Raw genomic sequence first — 18,200 nt, forward strand, 5'->3', positions numbered from 1 at the left:
CTGCTCCCATTCCTGGAAACTCTGCTGCACTAGGGCATCCTCCTTCATTTTGTGACCCCACGGGTCCTGAGACCACACTCTCCCACCTGGGATTCTTTTTTTTTTTTTTTTTTTCCACCTGGGATTCTGCTCCACTTCACCTCCAGTGGGGTGGATGTCCTTCAGTGTAGCAGACTTCTACAAGTTTTGATTTTGTGCCCCACTGCTTATCATGCTTTGTGGTAGCCTCCTTAAGCAGGCTCCCTTCTCTCCACCATATCCTCCAATAGATCATCCCAGATTCATGTCTCTGGATTTCCTACCTTCCAAAAAGTGGTTGCTTTTCTATTTGTAGAATTGCAACATTTCTTTTCTCAGCTCTCTGATGGATTTTGCAGGTGTTCAGAATGATTGGATAACTGTCTAGCTGAATTCCAGCTACTTGGGGTCCCCTACTCCCTGCCATCTCAACTCAAGAAACAGACTCTTAATTAGAGAGAACAAACTGATGGTTACCAGAGGGGAAGGGGATAGAGGATGAGTTAAATAACTGGTGGGGATTAAGGAGTGCACTTGTCATGATAAACACCAGGTATCAAAAGGAAGTGTTGAATCACTGTATTGTACACCTGAAATTAATGTAACACTGTGTGTTAACTAACTGGAATTAAAAAAAAAAGCTTAAAAAATAAAAAATTATTACCCCCATGACTCTACAATTAGTTTCTACTACATACAAAGGCACAACATTAGAAAAGAAGATTAATACATTTGCTTACAAAATATCTGATGATATCCTCCAGGAAATGAGAGGAAAGTAAAAGTCAGCCTTTTAATGTTCTATAAAGACTCTGTAGACCCAGAAGTAATTGTTTTGTACTGGACTTTACTGACCTGATGCAGGAATTTTTTAATTCTTAAATTCTGTCTCCTATGTAAGCTAAGGCTGTTCAGCCAGAAATAACATTTATCAAATTCCTAGGATAAATATATTCCAGGCATTATTTTTTAAGATTTACCTTGAGGTGCTTTCTTGGGGCCTCAAAATAACACCATTTCGATCTGTAGATTAAACATAATCCCAGTAAAAATCACAGTGAATTATTGTAGTTATGGATTCTAAAATTCACCCAGAGAGGCAAAAGACCTGGAATCTCCAACACAATATTGAAGGGAAAGAACATAACCAGAGGACTGACACTAACCAACTTCAAGACCTACCATAAAGCTACAGTAGTCAAGACAGGATGATACTGGTGACATCAGCAAGATGGTGGGATGAGAGTTTCCCAGATCATCTCTCCCAAGGAAACACATATTTGGTAGCTACCCACAGACAAAAGTGACTTTGTGAGAATTTTGAGATCTGAGAGGGAGGTTGTAACACCTCAGTGAAGCCCAAGACTGAGGACGGGTCCTTTGAGAAGGCAGGCGCATGCACCACTGGCAGGCCTGCTGTGGAATAGAAGCAGCCTCGTCCCTCTGTGCACTTGGCTCAATCTCTGCTCAAGATGATTCATGGTTCTGCTCAACAGTCCCTTCTGCTAAGGGACCCCGGAGGAGCCATGCTTGTCATGCCCTCAGTTACAGGGCCTATTGGCCTCAGACCCAACTGCAGTCCCTGCCACAGTCACGTGACCCAGCTCTAGCTCCACTCCAGAGGCAGTTAGACCCAGGGACCCAGTGGTGGACAAACCCATGGGCATCTCTGAGAACAGGCCACCAGCTTCAGATCCAACTGTGGTCCTTGAAGCATTCCTATGGCATCACTCCAGACGTGCTCTGCTGCAGTCTGGAGACAGTCCTGCCTATGCAGGGACCTGCCCAGGAATCCAAAATACGAATGCTTAGGGACTTGGCAGCAATGACCTCTGGTAACGTGCTTGCCAACCACAGACCTGACCGTGAACCCATACCTTTTGTAATTTTTTTGTAATTGTTCCATAATGCTTGCACAGTCTGTTCTCTCTCTCTCTTTTTCCCCAATCTTTGTTCTTTTTGCTTTTCAGTCTTGGAGTTACTATTGAGATATCCTCAATTTTAGAGACTATTTCCTTATCTGTGTCCAGTCTACTAATAGGCCCATAAAAGGCATACTTTGTTTCTGCTGCACTGTGTTTGATCCCTAGCATTTCTTTTTGGCTCTGGTTTAAGATTTCCATTTCTCTGCTTACATTGCCCATCTGTTTTTGTGTATTGTCTACTTTATCCATTAGACCCTTAGCATATTAATCATGGCTACTTTATATTCCCAGTCTAGTAATTCCAACACCTCTGCCATTTCTGGTCCTGATGATTGCTTGCTCTATCTCTTTATGTGTTTCTTTTTTGCCTTTTGATATGCCTTGTAATTCTTTCTCAATAGCCAAACATGAGGTATTGCATTAAAGGAATTGCTGTACGTAAGCCTTCAGTGATGTGGGGGTGCAACATGGGGGAGGGAAGTGTGCTATAGTCCATGATTAAGTCTCAGTCTTCCAGTGGGTCTGTGCCTTTGGACTGTGAGCTTCACAATGTTTCTAAGTCAACTTTTTCCTCTTTCCTTAGGTGGGAGAGAATAGAAGGGTATTTCTCTCCTCCCAAGTAGAGTTCTAGAGTGGCCCGGAGTCTGGTATTTCCTTTCCCCAAAGTCAATGAGACTCTCATAACACTCCAGCAGGCAGAGATCCAGTTAACTGCCTTCCCATGAGGACAGGCCTTGTTAAAAAGAACAAAATGCTCTGGCATGTTTCAAAATGGTTCTCTTTTCCCTTCAAGCTTGGAGAAATTGTTCTCTGATATTTGCTCTGAGGACTTGTTTAAACACCTGGAAGTAAATCTCATAATATGGTGGAGGTTTTCCTATGGTTAGGGTTTTTAACTCTCAGATGTGTCCACCCTAAGCTTCCAGCAATTTGTCAATTAGAATCCAGGGTTTCCTACTCCAGCACAGGTTCCTATGGCTATTTCTGCTCAAGAGTCTCTGGTCTGGTATTCTATACTCCCTGTATTTGTCTGTCTGTCTCTCCAATACTAAAGGCCACAGTTTTGGGCAGCCCGGGTGGCTCAGTGGTTTAGCGCTGCCTTCAGCCCAGGGTGTGATCCTGGAGTCCCAGGATCAAGTCCCACGTCCGGCTCCCTGCAGGGAGCCTGCTTCTCCCTCTGCCTGTGTCTCTGCTGCTCTCTCTCTATGTCTATCACCAATAAATAAAATCTTTAAAAAAATAAAACAAAATAAAGGCCATGGATTTCCCTGTGTCTTTCCCTCTCTTATGGTTCCAAGGAGAGAGTTAATTTTTCAGTCTGTTCAATTTTTTTTTTTTTTTTTTTTTTTTTTTTTTTTTTTTTTTAGTCTGTTCAATTTTTTATGTGTTGTTAGGACAGAGTGGCAATTTGTAAGCACCTTACATGCAGAACTGGACACTTGAAGCCTTTTTTATATTCGAATAAAACTCCAAGTTTTTTATAGTCTATATGAAATGAATTCATTTATTTATTTAGGAAATATCCACTGAATATTTACTCCGCCAAGAACTGGTCTAGGCCTTGGTGCTATAAGGGTAAACAAAACAATATCCCTGCTTTCCTGGGGTTTACATTATTATGGAGGTGATGCAATAAGAATATAGGTGACCCTTGAACAACATGGGTTTTGAAGCATGCAGGTCCATTTATGTATGACTTTTTTTTTCAATAAATGACGATGGTACTGTACATGTATTTTCTCTAATGATTTTCTTAAAAACCTTTTCTGAAGCTTACTTTATTGTAAGAATACAGTATGTAATACATATAATAAACAAACTATGTGTTAATTGACTGTTTATATTATTGGTAAGGATTTTAGCCTATACTAAGTAAGCTATTAAGTTTGAGGGATCAAAAGCTATATATAAATTTTCAAGTTCTTGGGGAGTCCGCACCCCAGGCCCAGTATTGTTCAAGAATCAACTGTATAAGACAATGTCAGGTAGAGATAAGGAGTCTGAAAAAACGTAAAGAAAGAATAGGATATAGAGAAGGACTGGAGGCAGTACTTCAGATGATTGGCCAGGAAACATCCCTGTGAGAAGGTGACATATAGGGAGAGACCTAAATAAAAACAGGAAGAGAATCTTGTGGACATGCAGAAGAAGAGCATCTCAAGCAGAGCAAATCATGATTGCAAATACTTTCAGGTGAAAATGTGTTTGGGGTGTGTGACTAGGAGAGAGAGGTGAGAGATAAGCGAGGTAACTAATAGCAAATCATGGAGGGATGTAGAAACTTATGAGAGAATTTAAACTGAAGAGTGACATGATTAACACATGTTTTATAATGATTATTTGGTTACAGTGTGGAGGACAGACCATAGCGTTGTGAACTAGATGCAAGAAGGCTGGCTTGACAATCATACAGATGTGAAATTGTGGCTCAGACTAGGGACATGGCAATGGGATTGATGAAAAACAGTGGAATTCTTTTAAGCTAGGTCCAACAGGAATTGGTGGCAGATTAAATGAAGAGTTTGGGAGAAGGATCTTTCTGCAGTTTCCCTAAGTCTTGGGTCAGAAATGTATGCAGTTCCATGATGAAAGGAACCATTGCTTTCGGAAGGTCACCAACCTGAGGAGGCTTCTAGTTTGTTCTCATGAGTTTCAGTGTATCTTAGTGCCTTATCTAGCTCATTCCTGCTTTATAGCTGGCTTTTCTTCTTGATTCAGAGCAACCATCAGCTGCAAAGCTCCCGTCGATTTATTCACCAGCTCCCACAACTGTGTAAGGTCTATCTTTATAGTAAATTCCTTATTCTGGATCAGAGTGGCTATACTTTCCTGATCAAAACCCTGATTGAAAAAAATACGATAGCTTTATTAGCCCACTGAATAGAGAGAGATGTTCATTGGCCAGTTGAATATGTAAGAGATGTTTTAGCTGCTTCCATGAGTTAGGGATAACTCATGTCTTGTTCTTATCCCGTGGTAAATAGGTTTTTGAGTAGATTTTTTTTTTTTTAAGTATTGGCTTTTAATTATATTGCATTGTGGTCAGTTAAGGTTGCGACTATCATTTCTTTGGTGTTTTTTGAGACATTGCAGTCTTTTTTTTTCTTTCTTTCTTTTTTTTTTTCTTAATGTCTCATGTGCTTGGGAAGAATGCATATTCTCCGTGTGTTGGGTATAGGATCTTATGGGTATCTACACAGTAGTTGAATGTAGATCTTCATAGAACTCTTAATAGCTGTTAATAGCCAAGAGAGTAGAATTTTAGGTGAATATTGATGGGATCTAAGAAGGTATGTAATGACATATTTGTAAAAGAAACAAGCTACCAAGGAGACCTAAAAATCACGAACTTATATACACGTAATACCTAGTCTCAGAATAAATGAAACTTACTGAACTATACATTCAAGGAATTTTGATTTATAAATTACACAAATTGATAACAATAATTAAAAACCCAAATCAAATTTATGTATATGTGTGTGTTGCTATGGCGGTGAAACAAATTATATTTACTATGGCAAAAACAAATTTAAAAAACATTTATTAAATATCTACAAAGTCTACTTTTTGAAAGTTGAAGTTCAGCTTTCTTAGGGTAGAAGTTCAGCATTTGTGCATTCTTGTGTCAACCTGAACGTGAATTTAGAAAATAAAAAGTAACAGAGCAATATTTGTTTTATCATGTAGTTATGATAAAAGTACATTTTATAAATACATATATATGAAAAATATAGATTCACTTATTTTAGAAGCCACATCTTTCAAGTGCTGTGAGCTGCTACACATTTTCATACAAGTTAAATACTTGACGAATTCAAGTGGCTTGTTCCAGAAAAGAAAAGGAAAAAAGCACAGTATTGTCCTTTTCAAGGCTGCCTTTCTAGGTTTGTAATCTCCTGTTTCTAATTTATGTATTCTATTATTTCCTTGTGTGTTCGAACATTTCAAAGTATTTATTTTATACCTCTTTTAGATGGCAGTATATTTTAAGTTCTTCCTGTTTATTCTATCTGTGGATTCTCTTTCCTGGCAGTGGAGTTCCTCATGTATTTTATAATTTTTTGTTGATGAGCTCATGCAAATATGCCAATTTGTCTTCTGTTTTCAGTATCATTATTAATTTAAACAATGGCTACCATGCATAATGGGCACATTCATACTATTAAACTAAACTTTCAGTGCTTGGTTTCAAAAATTAATCCCAGAATGGAAAGATGCCCACTGGTCTTTGAAGTGCTTATCCACTGTCACAACAATGATGTATAACCATCACAAAATATCACTGGCATGTAACTATAAACCTTTATTTCACATTTCTGGGGTCAGCTGGAATTTGTCTTAGGTGGCTTTCATAATCTTGGCCATGTTTACTCAAGTATCTGGGGGTCATCTGGCCATAGATTGATTTAGCCCAGTCTCACCACTGTTCCCCATGCGTTTATCCTCTTCTTACACCTCTATTTCCATGACAGTAGAGATTCTGGAGAGAGAGATCAAGCTCAATTGTGCAAGGAATTTACACGCCTCTGGCCTAGGCTCCCAGTGGGATGTGACTGGGTACGGCTGTAGGGAGGGATGAAGAATGGAGGCCATTTAATGCAACTGTCACAATATTAGAAGATTGTTATTTAATTTTTCCTACTAAGATAATAAGCTTAAAAGAAGAACAGCTCTTTTTAGAAAGGACAGATATAAAAGTTTGGATATGAACCAATTTTTATTACATTAAAAATAATAGGGATTACATAATTATAAAGAAAAAAACTATAAGATAAACTCTTTGGAATAAGATGGAAAGAAATACAAATTCTTGGGCATATATAAGATGATTAATTTTGACAAATTTTACCACTAAATCACTCAGAGTTTCTGGACATTAAATCTCTTCGTAGTTGTCATCTCCCAGGTCTTCAAGATATGAAGGTTCTTAGGCTGATTCAGTCACTTCTTGTCCTTTCTCTATTGACTATTTCATTCCTGTCTGTGTTTCCTCTTCAATGGAGCCAATGGCTCCTGTTTTCTTTTTCCTATAGCATTTTGCCTATTTATTATTATTTTTTAAATGACATCATATCTAACTCAGGAGCTGGGGCAGGGTTGCAAGAGGGACTATTCATATCAAAAACAGGAGCTAGGGGTGCCTGAGTGGCTCAGTGAGTTAAGTGTTTGCTTCCTGGGGATCTAGCCCAGCATCAGGATCTCTGCTCATGGGGGAGCCTTCTTCTCGCTCTCCCTCTGTCTGCTATCCTACCTATTTGTGCGCATGCACTCTTTCTCTCAAATAAATAAATAAATAAATAAATAAATAAATAAATAAAATCTTAAAAAAGAAAAAACAAAACAGAGGCCACATCTCACATGAAGCAGAAGAATGAATTGTGTATTTCTAGACCATGAATTCCCTGAGGCAAAGACTGCCACTTTCCCCTTGTACCCAGCACAGGACCCAGCATATAATAAGTGCTCAATAAATGGTTAATTCAGGGAAGATAGTGTGTGGTGGTGGTCGACTATTTGGGCTCTGGGGCTCAGCTTCTTGTTCAAATCTTGGCCATATCATTTACTTTGGGCAAATTGATTAACTTCTCCATGTTTCAGGGTTTTGTTTTGTTTTGTCTTGTTTTGTTTTCAGTTTAAGATAGGGATATAAGTTATTTCATAGGGTGATACATGAAAAGTGCAAATTAGTTTTTCTTAAGTAGTGAAAAAATTTATTGTGATCACAGTTATCTTCATTAATCCATTGATTAAATAGATAGCACAATAATAATTATTGATTTACTATACTAAACTATTTTAAAAAGCAATAAACTTATAGGCAATGTTTTTATTCCTTCTGTGATTATTACTAGAGCAATTAAAGACCCGGGTGAATAGTGTGGCTCTAAACATAAGTCAGCTTTTGTTATTATTACTATTACTGTTGGGGCTGATGACAACTATTAATATGGCAGGAAGGAGGATAGTTATGCATTCGATTGTGTCCCCCCAACAAAATATGCTGGACTCCTAATACCCAGTACTTGCAAATGTGACCTTATTTGAAGTTAGGGTCTTTACAGAGGTAATCAAGCTAAAATGAGGTCATAGGGTAGGACCTAACCCAATATGACCGTTGTCTTATAAAAAGGGGAAATTTGGACACACACACACACACACACACACACACACACACACACAGAATATCACATGATGATGGAGACTGAGGTCTCTAAGTCAAGGAAGGCCAAAGATTCCCAGTAAATCCCTGGAAGCTAGGAGAGAGGGATGGAACAGTTTCTCTCTCAGAGGGAATCAACCCCACCGTCACCTTGATTTAGACTTTTAGACTTGGTTAAGCCACTTGTTTGTGGTCCTTTGTTCCAGCAGCCCAGGGAATTCATACAGAGGGGCTATAGCTCTAGGCAATTGACTGGATTCCTGGCATCCCCTATGGCATGCCAGCTAGATCTCCGCTTCCATCCCCCCCCCCCCCCCCCCCCCCGCCCCGGCTAATTTCTTAAGGTTACAGCAGGTCCAGGAACTCAAGACCTCAAGGGATATTTTGTGACCGGCATACCTTTAGCTCTCAAGATAAACCTGAGTGGCCTTGAGAAAATCATCTATCCTGCTCTCAGATTCTTTATCTCCAAGATAAAACTGTCAGACAAAAGTGTCTAAGTGTTTCTCCCCAGCTAAAAATGTGATGATTCCCGCAGCAGTGATAAAGTTTAGCCTGACCTTCCATAACTCCCTTATTTATTCTGTTAGAGAACCATCCTTTATAAACATACTTAAACTGCATCTGGACTATATGTGCCTTTTTCTTTCCTTTTTTTTTTTTTTTTTTTTAAACAGCTGTCAGCACAGCGTATTGGAAAAACATGGCCATAAAAATCAAGAGATCTGAAATCTAATCTTGATTTCAGATTAATGATCAGATAAAAATATAAAATATTATCATCTACTATCTGGAAATTACAGCTTAGGCTAATTTTTTTCTTATGCCTTAAAAGAAAAATCATTTTCAGTAAGAATGAATCTAAAATAAACTTAGTATGGACATAAGTGCAATATGGAGACTTCCGGGGTTTTTCTTCTCTCAGTCCTATTCACATTCTCTAATAATAAGGGTTTTTTTTTTTTTCCCTCAAGGAATAAATCAACTGACTTCCCAGTGACAGCCACACAATTCATCTTTTAGAGGCTCCCAAGACCATTGTGATGTTGGAGTTCTGATATGTGCCATTGGACACATTTTTGCCCAGTGCTAACCCTTTTCCTAGGGTCGCACCGGGTGTTTGGCTGTAGCCTGGAGTCTTTGTAGAAGCATCTCAACAGGTAGGAATTCAATAAGCCAGTGTATGCCTGGTTCAACATAAAGGACGCTCACAAACGAAGCCCACGTGGCTTGTGTGCAGTCCTAAAAGGATACCCAAGTAACTTGTTACAAACGCTCTTCCTTTATTCATGGATTTGTGAACACATGCTATGCTTTTTTGATAAATAATCTTCCCAGGGATTATTTATCATAGCAGCTGGTAGCCTTCTGTGTTGTTTCATTGCCTACATCCGGTGAGAGCCCAGGCATAATTGTTATGTATTACCCTAGACTTCTGTTTGCAATAAGGAGCACACACAATGCCATACCAAAGTGAGTTTATTGACATTCCTTGAAGGTGGTGTGATGGAAGAGAAAGCTCGGCCTGAGTATCACGTGACATTTTTCTTGTTGATGTAAGCAAAATCAGCCCAGTAATGTGGACTTCTCCTGCTATTGACTAGAACAAAGACGTTTAACAAAAGTGTTATAGACATTTCCTTAGATAAATTGGAAGCTGCAGGAAGTAGGCTAATGGAACAATATTTACTCTATATACTACCTCTAGGCACCTTTTTTTTCTACTAGAACAAAGGGACTACATGTCACTAACAGGAAAATAACATTTTTTTCTTTTGGACCTTATGATGGCTAGAACATCCATCCCCGATTTTTATGATATAGTATTGCAGTAGTTTTAATAATGAACACTGAAGTACATAATAATAATAATAATAATAATAATAAAGCACCACATTTGTTATGTAAAGTTCTAACTACTTTCATTTGAAAGTGTTTCATCTTGACTGGGAAAACATTTGTGGCAATTGAGAAATTTTTTGAACCCAAATTTTGGACACATGGTTTGACACATGGCTGACAAATATCATAGATATTTGTCAAATATCAGATAGAAGGTCTGGCTTATCGACTTGCACGCAAATATACTCACCGCTAATGGACATATGGTCATGAATTAAAAGAGAAAAAGATTTAGAAGCCTGCCAAGGGATCACTTATCTCTTTTTAATTTCCTCATTGCCCTCCAAGCAAGTGTGCTGCATTGGTGGTGGTAGTAAAAAGTTCTCACAACTGCTGCCAACTTATATACACAGGAGGTTCCAGAGAACTCCTGACCCAGTAGAGGCAATTTCTATTTTTAGGATTATCATCTTCATATAATAGAATAAGATGTCATATCCAAGAAATTATTATAACACTTCATAGCATTTTAAAAGTATTTTTCTACTTGAAATGTAAGGTTTCTCTTATTTTTTGTTTGTTCCCCCAATTAAAGGTAATAGACTCTTACCAAAACTATTTCTAAAAGTTTGGTTTTAGGGGAATTGTGGTTTATAAGTGATTAGTATTATAATATGCCTCCATGGAGAAAACTCACACTTTTAAATTAAAAACAAATTATTAGTGGTAACAAACAGATCTGTCTTGCTCATACTGTCATATGATTGGGGGAGGCTTACACCTCCAGCTGGTGGAATTAAGAGCATAATTATATATATATAAAACATACACACAAACACACACATACAATTTTCATGTATTCCAGCCTCATACATTAGGGAATAATAGCTAAAGAAACATCACTTGAAAATCATAGGATCTTTCCATAACAACTGTCTGTATGCCTCTCCTCTCTGTCTTCACTTGGGATTCTGTACAAGGCTGTAATAGAATCCGGGACCCTGTCAAGCAAGCTTTGCATTCTTTCAGCTGACTTTGACATCAGCATTTCCTTTTGGAATTGTATACTTTTACCAAATACTGATTGTACAATGTTTTGTGGGATACGTTTAGCGCCAGGGCATCAGGGTGGGAGGGGGGGAATGGAAAGAAGGAAAACTTTGGTTGGAAAACCATTTATGCCTAAGATATCTCATCTCTATATATTTTCTAGGGTACCTTGTTCCTTCCATGTATGAGTAGAATAGATATCAAATAATCTAAGTAAGGTGTTAATTAGATATTTATGTACATTGTAAAGCTCCCCAGGAGCAGGTTCCATCTTTTAAACATCTTCCTCTGTTGCCAATGCTTAATGAAGAAGATAAGTACTAAAAAAGAATCAAGTGCTTGAATTAATAAGTCATACACATGTGTAACACTAAGTTCTAAAAACAAAAGATGTTCCCTATACTAGAGATGCTGTTCAAAGAGGTAAAATGGTGAAATTATTTGCATAATTCTTATGCTCTGGTTTGTGTAAATAATAGCTCCATTGGAATCCATAACTTTTCAGATACTTGACATGTATACTGAATTTTACAGATCCTTCAAATTTATATTATGTAATATGCACATTCCATCTTATCTTGGTAAATATTCTTTTTAGACAGTGACAGAAAGCTAAATTTTGGTAACGTGTTATTTCCTGATTGACAATAGAAACACAGCAGCAAGGGGTGCTGGGCATACTAAATATTCCTACTGAAAGAAGTTTCATTTTGGAGCACACGAAACACAATGCACTGCCTGGATTCAAACTGAGACAATGAGCACAAGGCATGGCTTCCTGTGAAATTCACTTTATCTTACATTTCTCACATTTGTCCCTTGTTTAATATATTGGAAACAACAAGGTGACATTTCAATAACGGGGGCCCCTTTAACTCTTCTTTTCCCAGTGAAGAAAAACACTTTCACATATGACATATTTCAGACCACATGGATAACAAGGTTAGAAAAATAGAAATGACCATTATGTTTGGACTTATTCCAAATGTAATCAAGAGGTTCGGCTGTATTTGGAGCCTGCAACCGTTTTTCTGAAAACACTAAGTTTTCTGAGATCTCTCTTTTACTGAGTGCTAAAAGAAACTGGATATCTATTTTGACAAATCAATGTGCCTTTGGGGTGTTAGGTGTCTGCTCCAGGAGAATTGTTATGGATGAAGAAGGAGTACTATATTGCCCTTGACCCCGAACAAGCACCATCACTCTCTGCAGCTTCTCATGTAGTGTGTCCCTGTGGACAATCAGATGTGAAGGAATTTGAACACCACAATAAAGAAAAGAAAAGGAAAAAAGTAGCATAAAAAAACAATATCAAAGTTAAAACAAAAGTCCATTTGCCAATTATCTTTAACAAAGAAGTTATGAGTTTATCTCATGAGATTATTATTTTTTTTCCTTTGAGAAGGAGAACTGTAGCTAGACAGGACAAAGCAAAGCAAAACAAAACAGTACAGAACTCAGGTATTCAAACCAACCTAATATGGTCTTCTTCCCTCTCTCCTGTTTGCTTCATCACATTCTACACAACACCATGGGGGTAGAAGCCTCATCCTTTATGCTACGTAATGAGATCTCCTTCGTGTGCACAAGTTTCTGCTTCTTGTGTGGTGAGTGTTCACAGGGGGCGTGCCCCTCCTAGACCTCTCTACACTCAGGTTGAGCCACAATCCCCACAACCATTGAGATGCACTGCATTGCATCAGCAGGAGGCATTTTTCTTGCTGTTGTTATTTGTTGGAAAATGTAATATTTGCACCATATATCTAGGTTAGTTCCAGCTGATGGGACTGATGCCATATATGAATCATGAGTTGAATGTATAAAAACTTCAGCTTTGCCACTGCTGTTTTTGGATGGATGGTATGCATGGGGAAAAGGAGAGTGGGAGGAAAAGAAATTGTTGATTGGCTCCTAGACCTGGAGTTGGTTATTAGAAATTATAAAAAATGGTGGCTCTGCTCAGAAGACATGGGCGTATAAAAGCTCGGAATGCTTAATGCTCAAATTTCCCTACATTTATATAAATGGAAGTAAACTTTTATTACCATTTGGTCAAGTGTAGCATAACTTGCATTCCTATTTCATTGTTAGTAATGGAGGTATGTGGAGATACACACAGACCTTGAGACAGCTGTTGTTTAATATTGCATACAGGCTAGCAGTTCATCGAGAATAGAGGAGATAAGCCTGAAGGTTGGATCTCAGAAGAAGGCAGTTCTTCATGCACAGCTTTTGTCAATCCTGATTTGGTTTGAAAATAAAAATCATGAAATACCAAAATCAAAGGAGAGTTGATTCAGGGAAAGGGCAAGGGGATCATCCCAGAAAGGGTGATGTGACTGCCAGGAAAATGTCAGGTGAGTTTCCATGTCCTCATTCAAGTCCAAAGGTGCTGGTTTCTTCTACTGCTGTTAGCAGCTTTTCATACAACATGGAGTACGAGGGATAAGGTGGAAGATCCAATCGGTTGAAGCAGGTGTGTGCCCTGAATGGGGAAGAAAAGATCGGTGAAGGTGTTGGTTTCAAAGGTAACAACTGGTTTGTATGTATCTGTGATCCATCTGAAGCTATGAAGCAGAAGTGAATAAAAAGTGAGCACAGCCACGATTTGGGACCCCCATAAAGCATTGCAACAAAGAATGACAGCCTTCTAGACAAAATAAACCAGTTGAGGGAGTAGAATAACTAGAAACAGACGGTTTGCATTTATTAGCAAACCACATTAACGTAGAACGGTACTAGCAAGCCAGACATGAACTCTATGGTACCAGCTTTATTCTGCAACTGAGATATGAGCTTGGGTGTGGTCAGTGAAAGAGGCGGAAACCTAATTATTACCAGAGGATCATATTCCCAAGTCTCCTTGTCCAGCTCTGATTTCTGGGTCACAGTAAACCATGGGCATGATGTACACGGGCCACCGGATGCCCTGGAATTTTGAGATCCAATGCTCTATTGAGTCAGGTGTGCCCCGGTGACTGTCTGACTCTTCTCTTTTTGGTGGGACACCTCTAACCTGACACCAGACACCAGAATGCTGCATTTCCAAGAACAGCTGAGCTTAGAGAATAGTCTTCCCTGGTTGCCTGGAGCATCCTTGTGCCCCAAGTTGTGCCCTACTTTGTCGTACTCTTCCTTCATCCTGCAGGCCCACGCACGCCAGTATCTGGTCTAGATAAGGAATGGCTTCCCCTGCCTTGCATTAATGCACAGACCAGGACCAGACCCTGTGTCACCTGTATGGGGCTCAGCGGTGAGCCGGAGAGGCCCAGGACACCCTTTCCTCCTGTGGAACTTCAAATCACCTGAATAGTTTCTTCCTGTCAGGTGTTCTTTGTTTTTATGGAATCTTTGGTTGAGGCCAAGGCCTGTACCAAGTTAGGGAGGAAGATGGGAGTGGGGGGTGCAGCTCAAGGTTAACTTCATGCCTTTTGCTCCCTAAAAGGGGTGGTGTGTTGCAAAGGTGTTTTGAGAAGCCAACTAGCACCAAAAAAGGGTAGATTAAAATGAAATGAAATAAAGTAATAAAAAATAAAAGAGAAGAAGATAAAATATCACAAAACAAATATATATACAAACAAAACTCTAACCAAAGAGACCATTCTCCCCTCATTTGAATTTCATTTGGGAGATTGAATTCTTCTAATTATAAGATCCCCAGGGAAGTTGTGTATTATTTATACCTTTGTTTTCAGAGTTCCTGATCAGGCTGATGCAGTGGTCAGGGTACAAGGGAGCTTATCTGGGTGTGTGCGTGGGGGAGGGGTGGGGAGAGGTGGGGGTGGGGGTGGGAAAAGCAGGGAGGGAAGGTAGGTTTACTTGTACAGGAAGAACCAGGGGAGGATGCTGTTGTATTTGCCTCTCAACACCCATTCCTCCTTCTGCTCATAGCTCCCTGGGAAATGACCCCCCAAATCCCTCCCCCCACCAGCTCCAACAGTCGGCACAGGACAGCAGTGCATCTGGCCTTAGGCTTCAAGGACTTAACTGGGAAGAAACATAAAAACAGACCAAGATTAGAGGAGGTCTCAGATTATGATCTAAGATTCATTCCATCAGGTCTACGGTGACTTCACAAGAGAATAATTAACATATTTTACCTGAACTCATTGGAGTAAGAGTGGAAAAGCATTCATTAAAATGAGTAGGATGACAATTATAGTGGCTTCTCTATGTTTAGAAAGATTAAAACTAGGACATACTTTGGGCTCTGGGTAACCACATTAAGTGGCACAGGACAATCCCAAGTATGCTTTTGAACCTAGCTGAACTAGTTAAGCATGAGATATGAGCAGCCATCATTGTCTTGGTTCTTTAAAGTGGCACTCATGAGTGGAAAAGTTACAGCAAAAAATCCCATATTTGCAAACCAAATTAATGCTGTAAAAGGTAATTTCTGGGAATAATCTGAAAGCATTAGCAAATGGCACCTTTTCAAGACCTTGCTTGAACATCTCGAGTTTCTTCAAATTGCTTTTACCGTATTTATCACCAGCCTTGGTTAACTCTCTAAAATAGATTCTAGTTTATAAACTAGAATGAACAAACACAATCAAATTGTAATTCAGTTCAACATTCTTAAATGCTTGCAGTCCTCCAGGTGTGGTTCTGACAGCCCAGAGCATCTGCTCACTTTCCTCCCTGGGCACTGTGCCCAGTCCTCTGGGGTGTGGGGGGTTGGTGGAAAAAGTACAAAACCAGGGGTTGGAAGACCTCTATTCCAATTGCAGTCTAAACCACTTATTAGCTTTATCACCTTGGGAAAGTCAATTAATCTTTCTGGACTCAGTTTTCTCACTTGTAAAATGTGACTAATAATATATGCTCTGTATACCTGGAGGGGTTGTCGTGAGGACCAATGTTAGAATGCACATAAATGCCTTTTGTAATCTGTGAATCATCATTTAACCATGAGTTTCTCTTAATAATGCAACCACAATTGCAGTTATGGTTTCAGGAACTGTGTCACACCTGTGGGGACTCAAGACCCTCAGCCTTTTTCACATGAGCTACTGGCAGATGAATCGCCTCATCTCCTGTTTGTGCAACTGATATTTTGGAACTCCACATGGATCTTTTCAATCACGCCAGGTCAATTTTCACTCTGTTGGTGTCCATCTAGGGTTCCAGCATTTTGAGATAAGTCAGGATTTAGATTGTGTCAGTCACCGTATTATTTGCCCTTCTAATTTGTATCATCTTCATGATTGGTTTTCGTGTCTCCTTGATTTTTTTTCCAAATTATCGATTAAAATGGTAACCAATGCCAAAGACAGTATGCTTCTCCCCAGAAGAGACCACTTTAAGGCTGGTCAAAAGCAAACAACACTACTAAAAGCAAATAAATTGCTGCTCTCTGCAGCTGGTTATTCAGCTAGCTGTGAGGCCGCTTTTGGAAGTCCTGTCCCCACTTCACGCCATCTCCTTCCACTGCCCAACCACAGCCTCACTCTACAGATGGTTCTCACTCTCATCACTACTGAACCTACTCTTTTTTAACCTTTTCAAGAGCCTCTTGATCCCCAAATCCAGAGGCTCATTCTCTATCCCGACTTCCACAAGCTCTTTAAACGCCTTTGACATCTTTTCTTCTTGAATCTCTCTCTCCCCTTGGCTTCTCTATGGCTTCTCGGTGGCTGTCAGTTTCTCTTCTGAACTCCCAATGGCTCCATGAAGCCTCCATTGTAGCCTATGGTCCATAGAGCAGGGTTTCTCACCGTGGTACTACTGCTATTTTAAACTTACTAATTCTCTGTCTTGTGCATTGTGGGTGTTTAGCAGCATCTTCGGTCTTTACCTGCTGGATGCCACTAGCACCCTTCCACCACAACCAGAAGCGTCCCAGACATTGCTGAATGTCCGGGAGGGAGGCAAAATCACCTCTCCCATACCCTTTGAGAGCCATCCCTATAGAGTAAGCCAACTGCCCAACCTTAACCAACCCCCCCGACCCCCATCCACCTGGGCTTGGGCTCAGTTTACATCTGCAGTGAAGTTTGTTGTCAGAATTCTGTTTGCAACTTTTATGCAACTGCCCATTACTCCTAGTTCTGTAATCCCTGGTCCCTGCTTCAAACGTAAACCCCTAAATTCATCTCCTCTTTTTTATTCCATCTCCATGCTATCTTGTGCTATGTCTACTCTGACTAGCTTCCACACTTTTCTTTCCTGTGGAGCCACTCCTCTGTACCCTCCCCAGCCCTTGTTCCATGGCAAGAAAACTCTCCCACTCTTCCCTTCTGGACATGGCCAACAAGTCTTAGCACCCGTTCTCAGTCCCCATGAGTGGAGATGGCCAATGATCAGCCTGCCACACTCTGTGATGTAGAGGGCACTTAGCAGTCTGCTCGGTCCCCACTGCCGATTCTAGATCATTATTTTTCAATCTTTGATCAAAAATTTCTGTTCCTTTTACTCAGCCATAAAAAAGGATGAGATCTTGCCATTTGTGACAACATGGATGGACCTCGAGGGTATTATGCTAGGTGAAATGTCAGACAAAGAATGAAAAATACCAAATGATTTCACTTATATGTGCAATCTAAAAAAAACAAAAACAAAAACAAACAAACAAAGCAAACAAACAAATAGGAAAAACAGACTCATAAATACAGAAAACAGTCTGGTGGTGGCCAGAGAGAAGGGGGTGGGAGGATGAGCAAGAAGGATAAAGGGGAGTAGGAGGTAAAGACTTCCAGTTATGGGATGAATACATCACAATAATAAAAGGCACAGTCTAGGGAATATAGCCAATGGCATCATAATAGTGTTGTAGGGTGACAGATGGTAGCCACCATCACGGTGACCACAGCATAACTTATAGACTTGTGGAACCACTATGCTGTACACCTGAAACTAACGTAATGTCTTGTGTCAACTATACTTAAATAAAAATGAATGAATAAATAAAAACTAAGAGGTAATCAGATGTTTAAAAATTCTGTTCCTTTGAATCTCATGCCATTTAGATATTTCCCCCCATAACTCCAGGTTTTATCTGGAATTTTATTTCAATCAAATAGGATAGATTAGAAAATAGGGCATGACATCTGCAGCCAAGAAGGGTAAAGTGTTGTTTTCAGGAACCTGTATTTCAGACACACACGTACACACAAGTAGATAGGCACGTACTGGGTTGTGGTGTTATGTAAAAGGTATTTCCTTCTGTGGCCTATGGCCGAAAAGTTTGAAAATCACTGAAA

The 18,200-nt window shown here is 39.6% G+C and overlaps 1 protein-coding gene across 3 annotated transcripts in view; it reads right to left on the minus strand.

Moving 5' to 3' along the window:
- Nucleotides 1–9,567: 9,567 nt before the first annotated feature.
- HECW1 (HECT, C2 and WW domain containing E3 ubiquitin protein ligase 1) overlaps nucleotides 9,568–18,200 on the minus strand; it is a 440,242-nt gene continuing 431,609 nt past the window's right edge. For all 3 annotated transcript variants that reach the window (XM_038562644.1, XM_038562645.1, XM_038562646.1), the window contains one exon: nucleotides 9,568–13,483. In XM_038562644.1, coding sequence (XP_038418572.1) covers nucleotides 13,372–13,483 — 112 coding nt within the window. In that variant the 3' untranslated portion in view covers nucleotides 9,568–13,371. The remainder of the gene's footprint in view (nucleotides 13,484–18,200) is intronic.

Source organism: Canis lupus, chromosome 18 (assembly GCF_011100685.1).
Source record: "Canis lupus familiaris isolate Mischka breed German Shepherd chromosome 18, alternate assembly UU_Cfam_GSD_1.0, whole genome shotgun sequence".
In the NCBI taxonomy this organism is placed as follows: domain Eukaryota; kingdom Metazoa; phylum Chordata; class Mammalia; order Carnivora; family Canidae; genus Canis; species Canis lupus.